General features: G+C 45.1%; 1 protein-coding gene across 1 annotated transcript; it reads right to left on the bottom strand.

Annotated features, from left to right (window-relative positions):
• Positions 1 to 297: 297 nt before the first annotated feature.
• On the bottom strand, positions 298 to 20,353 carry LOC132591155 (zinc finger protein 345-like). Its single transcript, XM_060280480.1, has 4 exons — positions 20,125 to 20,353; positions 15,902 to 16,075; positions 11,654 to 11,827; positions 298 to 10,672 (listed from the first exon to the last, which is right to left on the bottom strand). The coding sequence occupies exons 2-4, from the start codon at positions 16,032 to 16,034 to the stop codon at positions 8,658 to 8,660; spliced, it is 2,322 nt and encodes a 773-aa protein (XP_060136463.1). The 5' UTR covers positions 16,035 to 16,075; positions 20,125 to 20,353; the 3' UTR covers positions 298 to 8,657.
• Between the last annotated feature and the right edge of the window lie 1,111 nt (positions 20,354 to 21,464).

Here is a 21,464-nt window from a genome sequence, read left to right on the forward strand (position 1 = left end):
TGGCTGGCTTGGTGTGTTTCAGTTGCTTGGTTGATGATGATGTCATTCGGTTTGTGGGTGTGGCTTAATTTCTCAGGAAGGGAGGGGGTGGAGGAGGGTACTACGCCACTGGAGGGCGCTGTTTGAGTTGGTGGAAAAGCATTTCTGTACCTGCGCAGGTGTGATTTGAGGGATTTTTGCCCCCAACAACGCTCTAGGAGTGGCCTGGATCGTTGTGTCCAAATTTCAGGACGATCGGTCAAGCGGTTATGGGGAAAAGTGGAACCCCGGATTTCACGATTTTTACATTTTTATATATATAGATTCTTGGTTTCTTCCCCTACCACAGACATTTGGCCCATCAGAGACAATTGCAAATCAGACCATATATAAATCTCTTGTAACGTCTTTCCACAACTTTTCAAAATTGTCTTTATACAAATTCAAACTTTCTGCTGTCAAATTCACACCCAAATATTTCACTTTTTAAAAAGAAAACTCAGGCCAGTAGTTTCTTCCAATCTAATTATTTCTTCATTCAAAAGATTTTTACCTACTACTTTGGTTTGATAAATGAGTGAGCAAGTTAAATGAATTTGGATATACAGAAGATATTTTTGGGAAAAAATAATTTAAGGAACCGCAGAAAGAGGGGAAAGAAATTTGGAAATGTCAAATTGTTTGTAAAACTAATGAAATGTATAAATTTGAAAAATAGAAAAAGGAAACTAAAAAAGAAAAAAAATGAGTGCCATGCGAGGTGCCGGAACATCACCAGTGTTGGCTTAAGAGTCAACTCCCCATCTAGTCAGGTTTGATGCAGATAATGGGAATTGCAATTCTGGGCTGCATCAGTAGGAGTCTAGCATCTAGATCAAGGGAAGTAATAGTACCACTGTATTCTGCTCTGGTCAGACCTCACCTGGAGTACTGTGTCCAGTTCTGGGCACCACAGTTCAAGAAGGATACTGACAAGTTGGAACGTGTCCAGAAGAGGGCAACCAAAATGGTCAAAGGCCTGGAAACGATGCCTTATGAGGAACGGCTTAGGGAGCTGGGTATGTTTAGCCTGGAGAAGAGAAGGTTAAGGGGGTGATATGATAGCCATGTTCAAATATATAAAAGGATGTCATATAGCGGAGGGAGAAAGTTTGTTTTCTGCTGCTCCAGAGAAGCGGACACGGAGCAATGGATTCAAACTAAAAGAAAGAAGATTCCACCTAAACATTAGGAAAAACTTCCTGACAGTAAGAGCTGTTTGGCAGTGGAATTTGCTACCAAGGAGTGTGGTGGAGTCTCCTTCTTTGGAGGTCTTTAAGCAGAGGCTTGACAGCCATCAGTCAGGAATGCTTTGATGGTGTTTCCTGCTTGGCAGGGGGTTGGACTGGATGGCCCTTGTGGTCTCTTCCAACTCTAGGATTCTATGATTCCGTGATTCTCCTTTTCCTCAGGCAGCAAAATGTCTTGGGCCGCTCCTACCTCTGAGGATGGGAGATGGGGGCTGCACCTGAGGGCAGCAGGATGAGGAAGGGGTGCACTGGCCCAAGGGAGCACAGAGCCATGGACCGTCTCCCAGGCAAAGGAATGAACCTCAGAAGCAGAGGACCACGACCTTCAGCCGGTGGCTTTCCCAAGGGGCACCTTTCGCCAGCAGGTCATTTGAAGCTGGACAAAGATGGACGACCTTGGGGCTTGGACCCAGTGGCCTTTCCTTTCCTATGGTTCAGCCCCCACTGCCCCCCAGCCCACCCCCCATTCTCTCTGCAGACTGACATCTTCATCACCTTTTAAAAAGGGGGGAGAGGGAGAGGCGTCAGCATGACTTAGCTTATTGGGTTCATGAAAAGCTCCAAAGCCATTTCCAAGAGTCAAATACAATCCTAAAAATGCCTAAGTATAATAAGAATCTCCATAAGGAGATCGAGGGTCCCACGTGAGCGATGCCATGTGACATCATGACATCATGCACGCGACGTTGATCAACACGAGAAGAGAGGGGCACCCAGGGGACAGCTGGGGGAGCCTGCCTTTTTTTAAAAAACAACAACACATTTTTTATTAATTTTATAACACTGTAAACACACACACAAAAACCAACAATATAACATTATAACAAAACAAAAAACAAACAAAAACAATACAAAGATTCTTTTCACTTTTCGTCAACTTCTCAAATCATTGTCTTTGGGACTTCCCCAAGTCCCCCCATCTGATTTTCATTTCTCTTCATCTTTAGTAGTTTCATAAATCCTAATCTTAAACATTTTCTACAGTTTAACATTATCATTCCTTTACCTCATAACAATTACATTACATTCATTTTAACTAATCTCCTAACATCTACTTCATTCCCTAAAGCCTAAAATAAATTTCTTCCACAGAAGTCCAAATATTTATACACAGCAATATTTCCCTAAATAAACTTTTTCCACTCTTCTTCCACCATCTCTTCTTTCTGGTCTCGGAGTCTCCCTGTCATCTTCACCTGCCATTCTTCTACCTGGTAATTCTTGTTTCTTCCAGTATTTTGCAATTAAAATTCTTGCTGCTGTCGTGGCATACAAAAAGAAAGTAACATCCTTTTTGGGAATTTCTTCCCCTATTATTTCAAGTAAAAAGGCTTCCGGTTTCTTATTAAATGTGTTTTTCAACACTTTCTTCAGTTCATTATAAATCCTTTCCCAGAAGTCTTTTACTTTGGGACACATCCACCACATATGGCAGAAGGTTCCTTCTACTTCTTTACACTTCTAGCACTTATTATCATGATTATGATAAATTTTAGCCAACTTAACAGGTGTTAAATACCATCTATACATCATTTTCATTAAGTTTTCCCTTAGTACATGACATGCTGTAAATTTAATTCCCTTTTTCCACAACCTCTCCCAATCCTCCATCATGATATTATGCCCCACATCTTTAGTCCAATCAATCATCACTGATTTCACTTGCTCGTCTTTCGTATGCCATTCCAATAATAAATTATACATTCTGGAAATATTTTTCGTTTTTGTCTCCATTAATTCCATTTCCAACTTGGATTTTTCTATCTGGAAACCAATTTTCTTATCCATCTTAAATACTTAATTTATTTGAACATATTGGAACCAATCATCCAATTTATCTTTTAATTGCTCATATGGTTTTAACTTGAATTGGTTCTCAACCTCCATTAAAATATTATATTTCAACCATCTATCTTCCATATTCAACCTTTTATGCTTCTTAGCCTCCAAAGGTGAAATCCACCACTTGCTCATATGGTTTTAACTTGAATTCTTGGCTTCTTCCCTTGCCATATAAATTTTGATAACACCTTTTGCCATTCTTTAAAACAGTCCAACTTTTCAATTATTGGCAAAGCTTGAAACATAAACAACATTTTTGGCAAAACATTCATCTTAACAGTAGCTATACGGCCCAACAGAGACAATTTCAATTTAGTCCAGGTTTCTAAGTCATTCTTAACTTCATTCAACAATTTAACATAACAATTTCGGTCATCAACAGCTATCAGTCAGTCAATCACCCATTTCCACCACCCTTCTGAGTGATCCCCCCTCCCCATCCCCACCCCTCCCCACCCCTTCTCTACATAAGTGCCTGGGGACTCCCATTTCACTGTATCTGAAGAAGTGTGCATGCACACGAAAGCTCATACCAAAATAAAAACTGTAACCAGAACAATTTAACATAGTTATCTTTAAACAGATTCAAATTCTTAGAAGTCATATTAACACCAAGGTACTTCACTTTCTTAACAAAAGATAAACCAGTTGCTTCTTGTAATTTTTCTCTTTCCTCAATATTCAAATTTTTGTCTAATACTTTAGTTTTTGATTTATTCAGTTTAAAACCTGCTACCCTTCCGAACTCTTGAATTACTTCCAGAGCCCTTTGAACACTGGACTCTGGATCTTGCAAAGTCAAAACGAGGTCATCTGCAAAGGCTTTAAGTTTATATTGTTTCTTCCCTACAGACACACCTTTTATTTCATCATCTTTCCTAATCCTATCAAGTAAAATAAAAAATTTCCTTCAGTAGCACCTTAAAAATTCCTTCAGTAGCACCTTAAAGACCAACTAAGTTTTTATTTTGGTATGAGCTTTCGTGTGCATGCGGTATCTGATGAAGTGTGCATGCACACGAAAGCTCATACCAAAATAAAAACTTAGTTGGTCTTTAAGGTGCTACTGAAGGATTTTTTTTATTTTGCTTCGACTCAGACCAACACGGCTACCTACCTGTAACTAGACCTATCAAGTAAAACTTCCAGGACCAATATAAAAAGTAAGGGGGAGAGGGGACACCCTTGTCTTGTACCTTTCTCAATTCTAATTTCTTCTGAAACCATGTTGTTTACAATTATCTTAGCTTTTTGCTCGGAATTTACTCCATTCAAAAAGTTTTGGCCTATCCCCATTTTTTCTAAGTTCCTTATTAAAAATAGCCAAGAAATATTATCGAAGGCCTTCTCTGCATCTATGAACATCAAAATGGCTTTTTTGTTTATTTTCTGCTCCAACATCTCCAATATATCCACGACATTCCTAATATTGTCCTTCATATGTCTTCCCAGTAGGAATCCAGCTTGGTCATGGTGGATAAAATCTTTTAGAACCTTTTTCAATCTGGAGGCTAAAATGTTAGCGAATATTTTGTAATCCACATTAAGTAAGGAGATTGGGCGATAATTCTTCACTTGCGTTCTATCTGTATCCGGTTTAGGTATCAGCGTGATATAAGCCTCTTTCCAAGACTCGGGGGCCTCTCCTCCATTCAAAATTTCATTACACAAATCTTTCAATGGTTGTTGTGGCGATCAGTTTAAAAATTAGCCAGGCTGTAGAGGGTTAACCCTGTTAGAACCCTAAGAACCCAGGGGGGAGGGCTCTGGGGGAGTATAAAAACCCCAACCCTGGAGTCAGTAAGGTGGTTGAAGGGAGTTGTTGGTTGAAGTCAGTCAGGTTAGAGTTGGTGTGAAGATAAGAGCTGGTTAATATTGAGGTGGTTGTTAAACAGGGAGATAGACAGGATACAGTGTGATGAGAATAGTGATAGATAATATTAGTTATTTTTAGAGGTAATAGGCCGGTAATTCAGATTTAGAGGTATTAGGCCGGTATAGGAACCATCTGTTATTTGAACCCGTTTAAGCTTTGTACCGTAACCATCACGCATAAGAACATTCAAATAAACTATCTTGTTTCATTTTAAGATAACCTGGTCTGAGGTGTGTGAGTGACTGAATGTATTTGTTTGTCGTAGGCACATCACCAATAGACCGTCAAACGTCCGGGGGTGATGTGCAGGTCAGAGTGACCGCGACAGTTGTTGATACCGTAAGTTGAATTGTTTTAAAGAACAGCAAAAGTCATCGTCTAAATTTATCTGACGGGGGGGGGGACACCTAGAATTAAATATAAGTTATTAACAGATGTAAAAGAAAGGGGTGGTTTCTCACTGCCAGATTTAAAAATCTATTTTGAAGCAGCGGCCTTTTGTTGGCTGAAAGAGTGGGTTTTGTTGGAAAATACAGATGTTAGATTTAGAAGGTTTTGATAATGCATTTGGATGGCATACATATCTATGGTATGACAAGTGAAATGCCCATAAAGGTTTTAAAAACCATATAATAAGGAAATCATTGTATAATGTTTGGATAAGATGTAAGGATTTGTTAGAAAGAAAAACACCCAGGTGGATTTCACCTTTGGAGGCTAAGAAGCATAAAAGGTTGAATATGGAGATAGATGGTTGAAATATAATATTTTAATGGAGGTTGAGAACCAATTCAAGTTAAGACTTCCGGGTTGGTCGCGAGCGCCCGGTCCTTTGAAGGGTTCTGGGGGGTTTGCAGAGCGCGCAGCCCCCCTGAAACTTCAGGTAGAGCGTCCTGAAGCCTTGGCGACCTGGCAGCTGTCTTTTTTTTTACCTCCCTTCCCCCCCCGAAGAGCCCTAATAAGGGTGTGAGAGCGGGGAAGGTGGTAGGCACGGACACGGCAGGCACAGCGCTTCCCTTCAATGTAGCAGCTCCGATTTCTGGCGGCGGAACAGCGACCAACTTTCCTCTAAAAATCTTCTAAAATCTGGAACTAACTTGGCCACAGTGAGTAACACCATTAAATCGGAAATTCAGCTTAATTCGGCCAACGGGAGAGCTCTTAAACACGGAGGTCTGGCTCCCCCCCCCCTGCGGCAGAACGGAAAGCAAAAAGCAGTCTCCTCAGTGAACTCTATTCAGAAACTTTGTAGCCTTTATTTCTTCGACCCTTTGAAACAATTTAAGAGAGAGCAGGGCTCTAAAACAAGCCTGCAAACTGAGATTTTAAAGACATTTCAGAAATCGCTTTCTTAAACCTGGGAGCGGGGCTCCGCTCACTCTAGCCAGACTCTCATTGTGACGTCATAGAAGGAGAAGATGGTGAAATGCGAACAGGGGACAGAGAAAGGGCAGAACTCCTCAATGCCTACTTTGCCTCAGTCTTCTCCAAAAAATAAAACGATGCCCGACCTGAAGAATATGGAGCAGATGATTCAGCAGGGGAAACACAGCCCATAACAAGTAAGGAGGTAATACAGGAATACTTGTCTAGTTTAGATGTATTCAAGTCTCCAGGGCCAGATGAACTACATCCAAGAGTATTAAAAGAACTGGCAGAGGTGATTTCAGAACCACTGGCAATAATCTTTGAGAATTCCTGGAGAACAGGCGAAGTCCCAGCAGACTGGAGGAGGGCAAATGTTGTCCCTATTTTCAAAAAGGGGGAAAGAGAGGACCCAAATATTACCGCCCAATCAGCCTGACATCAATACCAGGAAAGATTCTAGAGCAGATCATTAAGCAAACGGTCTGTGAGCACCTAGAAAGGAATGCTGTGATCACTAAAAGTCAGCATGGGTTTCTGAAAAATAAGTCATGTCAGACTAATCTGAGCTCATTTTTTGACAGAATTACAAGCCTGGTAGATGAAGGGAATGCTGTGGATGAAGCCTATCTTGATTTCAGCAATGCCTTTGACAAGGTGCCCCATGATATTCTTGTAAAGAAGCTGGTAAAATGTGGGCTAGACAATGCTACCATTCAGTGGATTTGTAACTGGCTGACTGACCAAACCCAAAGGGTGCTCATCAATGGCTCCTCTTCATCCTGGAGAGAAGTGACTAGTGAGGTGCCACAGGGTTCCGTCTTGGGCCCAGTCTTATTCAACATCTTTATCAATGACTTGGATGATGGGCTTGAGGGCATCCTGAGCAAGTTTGCAGATGACACCAAATTGGGAGGGGTGGCTAATACCCCAGAGGACAGGATCTCACTTCAACATGACCTTAACAGATTAGACAACTGGGCCAAAGCAAACAAGATGAATTTTAACAGGGAGAAATGTAAAGTACTACACTTGGGCAAAAAATTAAAATGAAAGGCACAAATACAGGAATGGTGACACCTGGCTTGAGAGCAGTACATGTGAAAAGGATCTAGGAGTATTGGTAGATCACAAACTTGACATGAGTCAACAGTGTGATGCAGCAGCTAAAAATGCCAATGCAATTCTGGGCTGCATCAATAGGAGTATAGCATCTAGATCAAGGGAAGTAATAGTACCACTGTATTCTGCTCTGGTCAGACCTCACCTGGAGTACTGTGTCCTTTGGAGGTCTTTAAGAAGAGGCTTGACAACCATATGTCAGGAATGCTTTGATGGTGTTTCCTGCTTGGCAGTGGGTTGGACTGGATGGACCTTGTGGTCTCTTCCAACTCTATGATTCTATGAATTGCAGGAAGGTGATTGACGTTTGGGTCCCCTCCTGCAATTTTTTCAAATCTGATAATTTAACTGATTCAATTTATGTGATTCTTGTTTGCAAACCTGCAACCTCTATTTTTACCTCTTGCAGATCCTTTTTTAAAGTTCCAAAATCTTTTTTAAATTCCTGCAGACACTGGGTATTTGCTTTAACGTCTGTGGCAAGGCTCTGTAAACTTTGTCTATTTTCTTTCATAAATTCCAATATCATCTCCCAGCTGGGAACTCAGACTTTCAAGGTCAAAGATAACTTTTGTAATCCAAACAATCAGGGACAAGGCTGGGAACCAGTCTCTCTTTCACTTTCCGCAGGGCAGGATTTAAAACACTTTCACTCTCGCATTGTTACGTCACAATGGCTTCTCACTATCAGCGGAAAGGGGCTGGCTTCCGTTTTAAATCTCCTATTCTGTATCCAAATTCTCTCAAATTAGCTAAATAAGCCAAATGTCAAAAGTACTCAGGGCACATTCCTTTAATATCAACCGCTATTGCCACTCAGTCCTGCAGCTTAGCGTTGTCAAAGGAAGCAATTTGTCCGATGCGCTACAGCTCCGACCCCCTCGTTCTCGGGGGCTCAAAACAGAGCCTTTCTGGGGAGGGGGAGCCCGCAATCCACGCTGCCAGAGGTCCAGGTCCCCCAAAAGCTCGATTTGAGTTTCTAAGGGAATCCGCTGCGCTGGAGTGGTATCCCCAGCCTTTGACGCACCGGGGTTCACTCAAACGAGCTCACTCCCGACCGTAATGGCTGCATGATCGACCGGAAGACCTGGAGCCTGCCTTTCTATGGGTTGATAAATGATATGATATATATGATACAAATGTGATAAAGAGTATTTTAAGATATTCTCCCCCATTCGCTTTTTTTATACAATTATGTTTTGTAAGGGTTGTTTAATAATTTCCCCTTTTTCCTTTTCCTTTTTTGGTTTCTCCCCTGTATGAATTCTTTGATGGGAAGTGAGACTCTGCCTGAAAGTGAAGCTCTTCCCACATTCCAAGCACTGATAGGGTTTCTCCCCTGTATGAATTCTTTTATGGGAAGTGAGCTTAGCCCCCTCCCGGAAGCTCTTTCCACATTCCAAGCACAGATAGGGTTTCTCCCCTGTATGAATTCTTTGATGCAAAGTGAGACTCTGCCTGAAAGTGAAGCTCTTCCCACATTCCAAGCACTGATATGGTTTCTCCCCTGAATGAATTCTGTGATGGGAAGTGAGATAGAATCCGTGACTGAAGCTCATTCCACATTCCAGGCATTGATATGCTTTCTCCCCTGTATGAATTCGTTGATGGGAAGTGAGATGGATCCGCTGACTGAAGCTCTTTCCACATTCCAAGCACAGATATGGTTTCTCGCCTGTATGAATTCTTTGATGCGTAGTGAGACTATGCCTGTGACTGAAGCCCTTTCCACATTCCATGCACTGATAGGGTTTATCTCCTGTATGAATTCTTTGATGGGAAATGAGATTACCCTTCTGACTGAAGCTCTTTCCACATTCCAGGCATTGATATGGTTTCTCCCCTGTATGAATTCTGTGATGGGAAGTGAGATGGGTCTGCTGACTGAAGCTCTTTCCACATTCCAAGCACTGATAGGCTTTCTCTCCTGTATGAATTCGTTGATGGGAAGTGAGATGGATCTGCTGACTGAAGCTCTTCCCACATTCAAAGCACTGATAGGGTTTCTCCCCTGTATGAATTTGTTGATGGGAAGTGAGATGGATCCGCTGACTGAAGCTCTTTCCACATTTCAAGCACTTATAGGGTTTCTCCCCTGTATGAATTCTGTGATGGGAAGTGAGATTATTCCTTTGACTGAAGCACTTCCCACATTCAAAGCACTGATAGGGTTTCTCCCCTCTATGAATTCGTTGATGGGAAGTGAGACCGATCCCCTGACTGAAGCTCTTCCCACATTCCAGGCATTGATATGGTTTCTCCCCGGTATGAATTTTTTGATGAGAAGTGAGACTATGCCTGAGTCTAAAGCTCTTCCCACATTCGAAGCACTGATAGGGTTTCTCTCCTGTATGAATTCTTTGATGGGAAATGAGACTATCCTTCCGATTAAAGCTCTTTCCGCACTCTAAGCACTGATAGTGTTTCTCATTTGTATGAATTCTTTGATGGGAAGTGAGACTATTACTGTGACTGAAGCTCTTCCCACATTCGAAGCACTGATAGGGTTTCTCTCCTGTATGAATTCTTTGATGGGAAATGAGATTATCCTTCCGATTGAAGTTCTTTCCACATTCCAGGCATTGATAGGGTTTCTCCCCTGTATGAATTCGTTGATGGGAAGTGAGATTGCTACTTTGCCTGAAGCTCTTTCCACATTCCAAGCACTGATAATGTTTCTCCCCTGTATGAATTCTTTGATGGGAAGTGAGACTATTACTGTGACTGAAGCTCTTTCCACATTCAAAGCACTGATAGGGTTTCTCCCCTGAATGAACTCTTTGATGGGAAGTGAGATCACCACTTAGAGTAAAGCTCTTTCCACATTCGAAGCATTGATAGGGTTTCTCCCCTGTATGAATTCGTTGATGGGAAGTGAGATGGCCACTTTGCCTGAAGCTCTTTCCACACTCCAAGCACTTATAAGGTTTCTCCCCTGTATGAACTTTTTGATGGGAATTGAGACTCTGCTTCTGACTAAAGCTCTTTCCACATTCCAAGCACTGATACAATTTCTCCCTACTCTTTGTTCTTTCATGTGAAGTGAGGCTATCCCTCTCTAAGAAGCTCTTTCTTTGATGGGACGTGGACTGGGAGCTCTGACGGATGTTTTCTCCACACTCTGAATATTTATACGACTTCTCTGCTATGTGGCTTCTGTTGTGGTCCCCCTTGTTTCTCCCTTCCAATTCTTCACCATCTGCAATGAAGAGAGAAGCTAATTAGAGCCTCAGAAAGAAATGGTGCTCCAGATTATTGAACAAACTCCCCCACACCTCTTCACAGCGAGACTTGAGAGTGCACCGTTTTGGCCTCAAGCGGACATCCTTGAAGTATAACTTAATGTCATTGTTGATGTGTGGCATCTTCGACCCCCCAGCATTCCGAAGCGCCTGACTCTCTTGAAACCAGTGGGGTGACACTGCCAGCATACTGTGACAGGGGCGCAGATGACACGGAACCATAAAACCCACCACCTGACCCCTCCCCCAGCAATGCACTGCCATGTTAGCGTAAATCATGCTAACTCTGCATCGCTGCCCCGGACCCCAACCCCACTCAGAAAGAAGAGGACATCGTTCACATCCATTATTGAACAAAGTTAATAAATGCTTGTGATAGAGAAAGAACTGGAGAGAGTTAGATGTGAGGCCTTACTATAGTTTTCACTGCCTTTGTTGGCTGGTATTAACTGACATACTGCTTGGTTTTTATCTGGGATAGATTTTGCTTGGCTCAATCCTGGAATCCACTCCATCTCCAAGGTCAGTCAAATGCAGGCAGAAGCCAAAACAACAGACATCACAGAAGTTACTTCAACTTCCCTAAAAGCTCTGAAGCCAACATTTAAGAAGGTCTGGGAGGTTCAGACAAGTCAAGTCATTGTTTAAAAACGCATGACAGGATGAAGAACATTCACAGAGGAAACAGTTGATATCCCTCCATTGAGAGATCACAGTGGGGATATTAGAATCCCAGACGCTGTTGGTCTCCATCCAAACACTGGAGGTGCAGGAAGACAGGTGCAGGCAAGCAGGCAGGTGGAGCCACCCAAAAAGGTCTTCCCTTCTCCATCTCCATCTGCCTGCCTTCCTCCCCCCCCACCCCAAATCTGAGCAAGCCCCAATACCTCTCTGGCTCCATCCATCCATGTCCCCATCTCCACTCCCCTGGAACTCACCAGATCTCTCGGAGGTCCCTGGGAGGGAACGCTCAGAGGTTGTGGGGAGGGATGCGGGAGACAACCTGACCAGGTCAACCGTCCATCTTCCCCCTTCCATCCTCGCTAGCTTTGCAGGATCCGTCTCTTTCATCCTTCCTGAGGAGTCGAGGAGCCAAAACAAGCTGCAGGGTCCTGGGAGAGAGGAAGAAGCAAAGGGAGCGTCAGAGGCCCTGCAGGGATTCTCCTGCCCTAGATATTCTCCTGCCCCTGGAGAAGCACAAATGGGGCAGCCCTTTCCCAACAGAAGCCCTATTTCTAAACATCTCCAGTTGTTCCAATTTCACCTGTTGGCTCCTCAACCCATTTCGTAAGGCTGGCATGGTCTGCACAGTAGTGACCAGAGTGGATCCCATTGAACTCAGTGGGATTATGGACAGAACTTGGTGTAAAAACCCGTCACCATCCTGTCTCTAAGCCTGAAAACTGCAACCCCAGAGCATGGGCAGAAAACAGACGAGTAGCTATTACATGTAGGTGCCTCCATGCTAGCTGCTTTATACGGAGAGCCCTCTTGAGCTCTCTTATTGCAAGACAGGCAGATGTTGTGGCCATATTTGCCTATGTCAGGGGTTGCATGGGGACCAAATCTGTATGTGGAAGCAGAGGAGCTGGTGATGCCACATTTTTGAAGTTTCATGAGATGAATACACTCCTCCTTCTTAGATGTTGTCTGTACACCATCTTAGATACACCATATTCGCAAGTCTCCAGTTTCAAAATGTGGCCCCCACCCAGGCATGGAAGCCATCAAAGTATAGATCTTCCACATGTCCTAAATCTGTCGTGTTCTTAAGAACACCAGGCATTCATACCCTTTAAATCTCCAGAGGTGAGCTTTACAGTCCTCTTGTGACAAGATTCCCAAAGGCTTAGGGTAGCTTCATAGAACTAGCCTCTTTTGAGATTGCACCAATTTCCATTTCTTGTTTATCAAAACCCACAGACACTGCTAGATTTTGTCCAGAAGGTTTTACAAGTACAGTGGTACCTCGGGTTATGAACGCTTTGGGCTACGTATTTTTGGGTTCGAAGTTTGTAACCCAGACGTAAGTAACCTGAGCTCTCGCAGGCCTCGCCGCTGCCCGGAGTGAAGCCTGGACATCAGTGGGGTCTGCAGAGCCTCCGTGTCTGGGCTCCAGCTGCGGGAGCGCTCGGAGATCGCCTGGTTTCCCCCGCTTTTGCGAGTGTCAGCGACGGGATGCCACCGCCGCAACTCGGAAGAGCGGGGGGGTAGCCCGGTTTTGCAAGAGTAGGCTTGGTAGGCTTCCTTCCTTCCCTCTCTCTCTCCCTCTCTCACCCTGTGCTCCCTGACTTGGGGGTCTTCCCCCAATGCATGATCTGAACAGGGGGCCCCATGCAACCTCCCTCCACCCCTGGGACCCCATTCTCCCCATTGCACCTTGAGGGGGAAGAGAGAGGAGACTCGCCGAGGAAGCTTTTGCAAAGGAGAGAGAAGAAAGAAGCCTCCTCTCTGCTTGCAGGAAGGGAGGTGGGAGGGAGGGAATATGGCCAGGGAGGACCTTCACCCCCCTTCACTTCCTGTCCTCTCTAGGACAGGAAGGAAAGACGAAGCTGAGGAGGGAGGACGCATGTTGCTCAGGGCAGCCCCTCCCTCTGGGCTCTTCCCAGTTCAAAGCAAGAGGGTCCCCTGCCATCCTTTCCCTGTGTTTCCAGCCAGAAAAACAGTTTATACTGGGCTCCAAGAATCACCTTCTCCATTCCACAGCTGGCCCTTTCAGATTCCCCTTGGCCTCGTCCTCTCCTTGGCCCCACTTTCCTGAGGGAGTTTTCCTCCCGAGTTTCCCTCTTGGCTGCTCCCCCTCCCAGCTTCTCCTTCATTTCTTCTTCCTTCTCTTCTTCTTCCTCTTTCCCCCCATTGTTTGGGGGCAGCTGGATTTCCCATCCCCATGGTCAGGCAGGCCCAGGAGGAACCACTGAGGCGACAGGGCCAGAAGAAGGCATTTCCTGCCCTTTTCTGAAAGAGGCGGAAATGTCAATTTGTTTCTTCTGGAAGCCCCAGCCGCTCCGAGCCATGGCTCCCTGTGGGCCTCCACCACCAGGTGCCCCACTGAAACCTTTTTCTTTTCTGGTGACAACAGCACCTCCTAAAGGAAGAAATATATCTTGCTCTTGCATTGCAGAGTTCAGTTTGTAACTTAGGACTTGCTTGTCTTATCTTAAAATATTTTATTCATCATATTAAAATAAAACATTCCATAATCTATTTTTTATTTTTTTTCAATTTTTCAGAAAAACAAAAAAAGGAATCAGGAAGAAAACGGAACAAAACAATTTTTTCCTGATTTTTTTTCATTTTCTGGGCCTTCACATCTCTACCCCTTACATCCAACTTCTACCTAAAAATCTTCACAAACCTGCGCCAGAGAATTGTAGAGTAGGAAGGGACCCCTGAGGGCCAGCCAGCCAGCCCCCTGGGGCAATGCAGGAATCTCAACTAGACCATCCCTGACTGATGGCCATCCAGACTCTGTTCTTTTTTAAAAAAATTTTTTATTTATTTCAATCTTTAAAACCATACAAAGGAATCATGAGTCATCATTTACAAAATAATAGAAAAAAAGATGAGGAAGCAAAACCACAGCAATGTCAACCACGACATGTCCTAGTCTATACACAAATTTTCTCCTCTAAATAAAAAATAGAAAAGGAAAAAAGGAAAAAGGAAAAAAGCAGAAGAAAAAAGAAAAAAGAAAAATCTATACATATATAGTAAAACACAAAAAATAACAACGATCTTCCAATCATATCCTATGCAATTTATATTAATCCATCTTATTATACACAGAAAGTTCACCTCTGTTTTTCTCCTTTTATTTTCCAGCAGGTTCAGTTCCAATCTGCCTTCATGATCTTATTACTTTACTCATTGATATATAATCGTCAAAAATCCTCCATTCCTTTTTTATTTTTTGTTTTGTTTGTCCTCTAATTCTCCCGGTGGCCCTGGCTAGCTGTGAATATTCCTTCATTAAAATTTGCCAATCTGTTACATTGGGTGTGTTCTTACTTTTCCAGTTTCTTGCGATTAAAACTCTCGCAGCTACGATGCCAGAGATAAGTAAATATTGGAATAACATCTATGAAGAGTTAAAGAAAATGTTGAAATGTAAGATTACAAAAAAACCAGAAATGTTCCTACTAAATATAATACCAGAAGAATTAAAAAGTGCAAACATCCAGACTCTGTTCTAAGGCCCTTCTTTGCATGTCTTCTCCACGAAAGGTCTGGATGGTGGCAACACAAAAACGGACCTTTTCTGCAGTGGTTCCCCATTTGTGGGATAGGTGTAAGATGCTGAATCTGTCTTGCTCCGGTGAGCAACCTGGCCACTGAATTCTGCACCAGCTGAAATTTCCGAACCGTCTTCAGAGGCAGCCTCTGAAGGGGGGGGCTGTCCACTGTCCCTCAGACTTTGTGGGGGGCCGGACTATATTTTGAAAAAAATATGAACGAATTCCTATGCCCCACAAATAACCCAGAGATGCATTTTAAATAAAAGGGCACATTCTACTCATGTAAAAATATGCTGATTCCCGGACCTTCCGCGGGCCAGACTTAGAAGGCGATTGGGCCGCATCCAACCCCCGGGCCTTAGTTTGGAGATCCCTGAGTTAGGCTATCCTTGTCCAGCTAGGGGCGTAGCTGGGCCACCAGGCAAAGATGATGGAAGGCACTCTGGGCAACTGAGGCAGCCTGAGCCTCGAGCGACAGCAAAGGATGCCCAAGCTACGAACCTGCTCCTTCAGAGGAAGTGTAACCCCATCAAGATCAGGTGACCTCCCAGCCATCTGGTCTAGGGAACAAACCACCAACAGAGCCTCAGTCGTATCTGGATTGAGCTTCCGTTTGTTGGCTCTCATGCAGTGCATTACAAAGGCAGGAGACTGGTCCAGCACTTCCACCGCCTCACCTGCAGATGTCAAGGAGAAATGGAGCTGACTGCTGCCAATACATTGTGGTGGCCGGGGAGCTGTGATGTATTCCTAGCTCAAATTGCCTGCAGATGACAAAGGCACAGGCAGGCAGGCAGGCAGGCAGGCAGGCCGGTGGAGGAGCCTGAAAAGGTGCTCCCCTTCTCCATCTCCATCCGCCTGCCTTCCTCCCCCACCCCCACGCTGAGCAAGCCCCAATACCTCTCCAGCTTCATCCATCCACGTCCCCATCTCCACTCCCTTGGAACTCACCAGATCTCTCTGAGGTCCCTGGGAGGGAAAGCTCAGAGGTTGTGGGGAGGGATGCAGGAGACAACCTGACCAGGTCAACCGTCCATCTTCCTCCTTCCATCCTTGCTAGCTTGGCAGGATCCGTCTCTTTCATCCTTCCTGAGGAGTCGAGGAGCCAAAACAAGCTGCAGGGTCCTGGGAGAGAGGAAGAAGCAAAGGGAGCCTCAGAGGCCCTGCAGGGATTCTCCTGCCCTAGATGTTCTCCTGCCCCTGGAGAAGCACAAATGGGGCAGCCCCTTCCCAAAAGAAGCCCTATTTCTAAACATCTCCAGTGGTTCCAATTTCACCCGTTGGCTCATCACCCCACTTCGTAAGGCTGGCATGGACTGCACAGTAGTGACCAGAGAGTGGATCCCATTGAACTCAATGGGGCTTATGGACAGAACTTGGTGCTAAAACCAGTCACCATTCTGTCCCCAGGCCTGAAAACTGCAGCCCCAGAGCATGGGCAGAAAACAGACTAGTAGTTATTACATGCTAGGTGCTTTATATGGAGAGCCCTGTTGACTGACACTCTTTGAGTTCTCTCATGGCAAGCCAGGCAGGTGTTGTGGCCCTATTTGCCTCTGTCAGGGGTTCCATGGGGACCAAATCTGTATGTGGAAGCAGAGGAGCTGGAGATGCCATGTTTTTCAAATATCATGAGATGAATACACCACTCCTCCTTAGATATTGTCTGTGTTTATACACCATCTTCGCAAGTCTCCAGTCTCAAAATGTGGCCCCCACCCTGGCATGGAAGCCGTCAAAGTATAGATCTTCCACATGCCCAAATCTGTAGTGTTCTTAACAACACCAGGCATGCAGACCTTTTAAATCTCCAGAGGTGAGCTTTGTGCTCCCCTTGTGCCAATATTCCCAAAGGCTTAGGGTAGCTTGATAGAACTAGCCTCTTTTGAGATTGCACCAATTTCCATTTCTTGTTTATCAATTCCCACAGACTCTCTGCTAGATTGTTTTTCTAGAAGGTTTTACAAGTACCTATCAGGATGGGAAGTATTTTCTTACAGTCAGCCAAAAAGGATTTTATGCGTTCCATGTCCTCTGTTAATAGTACAAGCCACCCAAGGACTGATAATCCCTCATTTGTCCCAGAAGGTTGGGAGAAGGAGTCTTTTATAGTTCATCTACTTGTTTAGCCTGAATAGGGGAGAGACATGTTTTGTTGCATCTGGGACAGAGGAAGTGGTCCAGTTGTGCTGCTGCAGATGCAAAAGGGCTTTTCTTCTCCCCGTGCTCCTCCCATGTGCAAATGTTCCCTTCTGGCTACAGCCTGTTAACAAATGTGACTTATCCCCAGATTTGAAGGGGGTTTCTTTGCAAGCCCAGTTTTTCTTGACCCAAAGCCCCCTCCCCAAAAAGGAAGGCAGCATTTGGATCCCAAGTAAGAAGAGAGCTGAAGACCTCCTGCAAACACCCCCTCCCTGGCTAGGCAGAGAGGACAGGGGGGGACCCTCTGCTCCCTGACTTGGGGGTCTTCCCCACCAGGCATGATCTGAACAGGGACCCCCCTTGCACCACCTGGCAGGTCAGGTGGTACCTGGAAAGGAAAATTTCCTGTCATCTTTCCCCCCAACATTAATTTTTTGTTTTGTTTTTTGCTTGCAAAAATGTTTTGACTATTTCATATTTTCTTGCAAAGGAATGTGGATTCTGGGCCTCTGATAACAAGTAGGCCACTGGGGACAGATACTGAAATCTACAGGATGGGTTGTGTTTTGGCTTGTGTTGTTTTATTTTTATTATAGTTTATTTAATAAAATTTATTTTTAAAAAATCTGCAAAACAAAAAATTAAAACAGATGAAAATTATTTCAATTTCGTAAGCTCCAGAGAAGCGAACACGGAGCAATGGATTCAAACTACAAGAAAGAAGATTCCACCTCAACATTAGGAAGAACTTCCTGACAGTAAGAGCTGTTCAGCAGTGGAATTTGCTACCAAGGAGTGTGGTGGAGTCTCCTTCTTTGGAGGTCTTTAAGCAGAGGCTTGACAGGCATATGTCAAGAATGCTTTGATGGTGTTTCCTGCTTGGCAGGGGGTTGGACTGGATGGCCCTGGTGGTCTCTTCCAACTCTATGATTCTATGATCTGGGTAAGCTTGCCTAAACAAGAATGCATTTAGCAGGTGCCTGAAAAGAGTCTAGCAAAGGCACATGCTTTATTGCAAGAGGCTGGGAGTTCCAAAGTGCAGGTGCTGCCACACTAAACAATGCAGTACAGATATTATGTGGAATCTGTAGTAGTGCTTGAAACTACTGAAGGGGAGGTTTTTTTCCTTTTTCTTTTATTCATTAAAAAAAATTTCAAACAGACAACAAAAAGAAAATTGTGCAGGAGAAAAAAAAATTACATAAACACTTCTATCAAATTCACAATTCTCTTTACATTTTCCTCTTCCTTTACCTACTATTATTATTGTTACAAATTTTCTGTATCGATACTCTCCCCAATCCCTCCCCCCTGCTCCCCCTCACCCATGCGTGATCTCCATATCTAATTACTTAATCATTAGTTGTGTTAAATATTAATAAATTTATCAACAATTATTTGTTAATGTCTCATTCTTATTTCCCCCTGCACGTTTTACATCAAATCCATCAAAATATCAATTCCAGAGCAGTGAAATCCCAATAAATAAAAATGAAATGAAATTCCTATAAATAAAACCTCCCCCCCCCTTCTGAAGGGGAGGTTTTATTTATGGGGATTTCATCATGCTCTGTATTATCTGAAAAAGAAAACATTTATTTAAAAAGCAGGACTCTACTCACAATCTACTCGCCTGAGAGTCTCATCAGGATTAGTGGGACTTCTTCCCGAGCCAACGGTGCATAAGATGAGCTACAATCCTATGCACCCCTTGCATCTAACTTCTACCTAAAAATCTTCACAAACCTGCGCCAGAGAATTGTAGAGTAGGAAGGTACCCCTGAGGGCCATCTAGCCAACCCCCTGGGGCAATGCAGGAATCTCATTGGATGGTGGCAACACAAAAACGGGACCTTTTCTGCAGTGGTTCCCCATTTGTGGGATGCTCTCCCAAGGGAGGCTTGCCTGGCACCTTCCTTACATCTTGAGGTGCCAGGCAAAAACATGTCTCTATAACTGGGCCTTTGGCTGGTTAACATTCTATGGCCTTTTAAATATGTTTGTGGGAGGAGAGATCATTGGTTTGCCTTTGTCCTTGTTTTATTATGCATTTTGTGTTCTAATTTTGCATTTTTATGTTGTGGATCGCCCTGTGAACTTTGAATGAGGGGCAGGATACAAATTTAATATAATAATAATAATAATAATAATAATAATAATAGCAGGGGTGCCAATTTGAATAAAATATTAGGGGGGAGCAGGCATTGGGCATAGCCAGGATTTATGTTAAGGGGCAGAATCTCAGTTAATTAAGGGTTTAATTCTCCCCATTGGAAGCCCATGGACCCAAGTAATCCCCGCCCTGAAAAACTGATCACAAGATGCACACACCATTTGAATGGCAATGCCCATTAACTTGGGGGGGGGAGTGGTGGCCTCAAATATTTCATGGGAGAAGCAAAGGCACCTCGATGTCCTGGGGTTATGCGATTCTGAGAGGAAGAGAATCAGAATTTGTTGCTCTCTCTCCCACCTCCCCCCCCTTTTGGGCTGAGTTCTACATCCTCCTGGCAGGCAGAAATCCATCAGGTGGGGAGGATTTCCCGTCAATGTTGTTGCTGGGATGTTTGCAGTGACTGTGAGCTTCCATTGAATCCATTGCTTTGAAGTCATTTCTGCACCAGGCAAATAAAATTTTAGCCCCCCAATTACACACACACACACACACACACACACCTGTATTTTGCCCAACCAAAGCAGAGGAACAAAGCAGCAAAAGGCACTTTATGACCTCCAGGCTAGGACGGAGCGAGGCGGGGAGCGCTTCCCTCCACCACCGGGCGCCCCCCTTCCTTCCCCGGCTTGTTTTGGCCTCCTTGATCCCTCGTGTTATCCCGAATTACGCTTCCTTTTCTCCCCCCTTTCCAGCCTCCTCCTCTCCGCCCCTTTCGCCCAAACTCCTCAAGCGACGCCTCCAATTTCTCCCCTTCGCTGCTGATCTGAACAGGGACCCCCATGCACCCTCCCTCCACCCCTGGGACCCCCTTCTTTCTCCCCATTGCACCCTCAGGGGGAAGAGAGAGGAGACTCACCGAGGAGAGAGAAGAAAGCAGCCGGAAGGGAGGGAGGGAATTTGGCCAGGGAGGACTTCACCCCCCCTTCACTTGCTGTCCTCTCTAGGAATCCAGCTCTGCTCCTTTTAACCCTTGCAAAGCCGAGGGCACCGAGCCCGCTCCTCCCTCTCCCTTCCTGCCGATTTCCTGCTTCTGCGCCTGCGCTCAAGGGGCTGCCCCCCCCCTTTCCTCCATCTTTCTCCCTGTGCAAAGGATTCTGTCCCACATCTAAGCAGACTAACCGCAAGGGAGACGGGGTGGCCATTGGGGGGGTGACCTTGGCTCTCCCCCTCCCCCAAAATAGAGGCTGCTGGATCCCAAAGAAAGGCTGGGATGGAGAAGAGGCGAAAATCTGCCTAGTGGCAGGAGGTGTCTTGGGCTCAGAAATGGCTCCATCAAGACACCCCTTGGGGGGGAAACCCTCCAGCTCAGCTAGGTGGGGGGGGGGAGGATGGAGGGGGGCTTTCCAGACAGGAGATCCCTCCCCTCCTGGAAATAATCTCCTCCCCCCCCAAGCGGATTTTCCTGCTTCTGCAGCCGCTTTTCATCCCAGGAACTACCGGTAAGAGACAGAGGAGGAAGTGCCCCATGCAAGGAATGAAACGCACACACGATGGGGGGGGGGGAAATGTGGAAGCCCCCCTCCCCGTAAAATCCCCACAGGCAGGAAAGAGGAAGCTGGGGAGGGAGGGGGCGCATGTTGCTCAGGGCAGCCCCTCCTTCTGGGACTCTTCCCAGTTCAAAGCAAGAGGGTCCCCTGCCATCCTTTCCCTGTGTTTTCAGCCAGAAAACCAGTTTCTACTGGGCTCCCAGATCCATCTGACCCCATTTCCCACCCCACAACGGGGCTGGACCAATCAGAAGCTTCTCCATTGCACAGCTGCCCAATCCCCTTTCAGATTCTCCTTGGCCTGTCTTCTCCTTGGCCCCACTTTCCTGAGGGAGTTTTCCTCCTGAGTTTCCCTCTTGGCTGCTCCCCCCCCCAGATTCTCCTTCATTTCTTCTCTCCTTCTCTCTCTCTCCCCCCCCCCCTCCGCACATTGTTTTGGGGCAGCTGGATTTCCCACCCCCATGGTCAAGCAGGCCCAAGAGGACCCCAGTGAGGCGACAGGGCAAGGAGATGGTGAGGCAAGTGGGCCTAGAGAAGGGGGGCTTAGAAACCTATATGTAGGGCCTTATGAAAAGCCACTAGGCCTCAGCCATCATGCCTTTCCCCAGAATTCATGCGTTCCAAGAGACCAGAGGCTTTTTTGTCAGGAACCATGCCAATGGAGATCAAGAAGACAAACAGACCACTATTTATGAATGCCACAACTGCT

The sequence above is a fragment of the Zootoca vivipara genome, chromosome 12 (assembly GCF_963506605.1).
Source record: "Zootoca vivipara chromosome 12, rZooViv1.1, whole genome shotgun sequence".
NCBI classification, from domain to species: Eukaryota; Metazoa; Chordata; class Lepidosauria; order Squamata; family Lacertidae; genus Zootoca; species Zootoca vivipara.

Bases quoted from the DNA above. Each gene is read 5' to 3' on its own strand.
- LOC132591155 (XM_060280480.1), bottom strand. From the start codon at position 16,034: ATGAAAGAGACGGATCCTGCCAAGCTAGCAAGGATGGAAGGAGGAAGA. The intron at 11,828-15,901 runs GTGAGTTCCAAG...CCTCTCTCCCAG, and splicing joins AGGGACCTCAGAGAGATCTG to GACCCTGCAGCTTGTTTTGG. The intron at 10,673-11,653 runs GTGAGTTCCAGG...TCTTCATTGCAG, and splicing joins AGGGACCTCCGAGAGATCTG to ATGGTGAAGAATTGGAAGGG.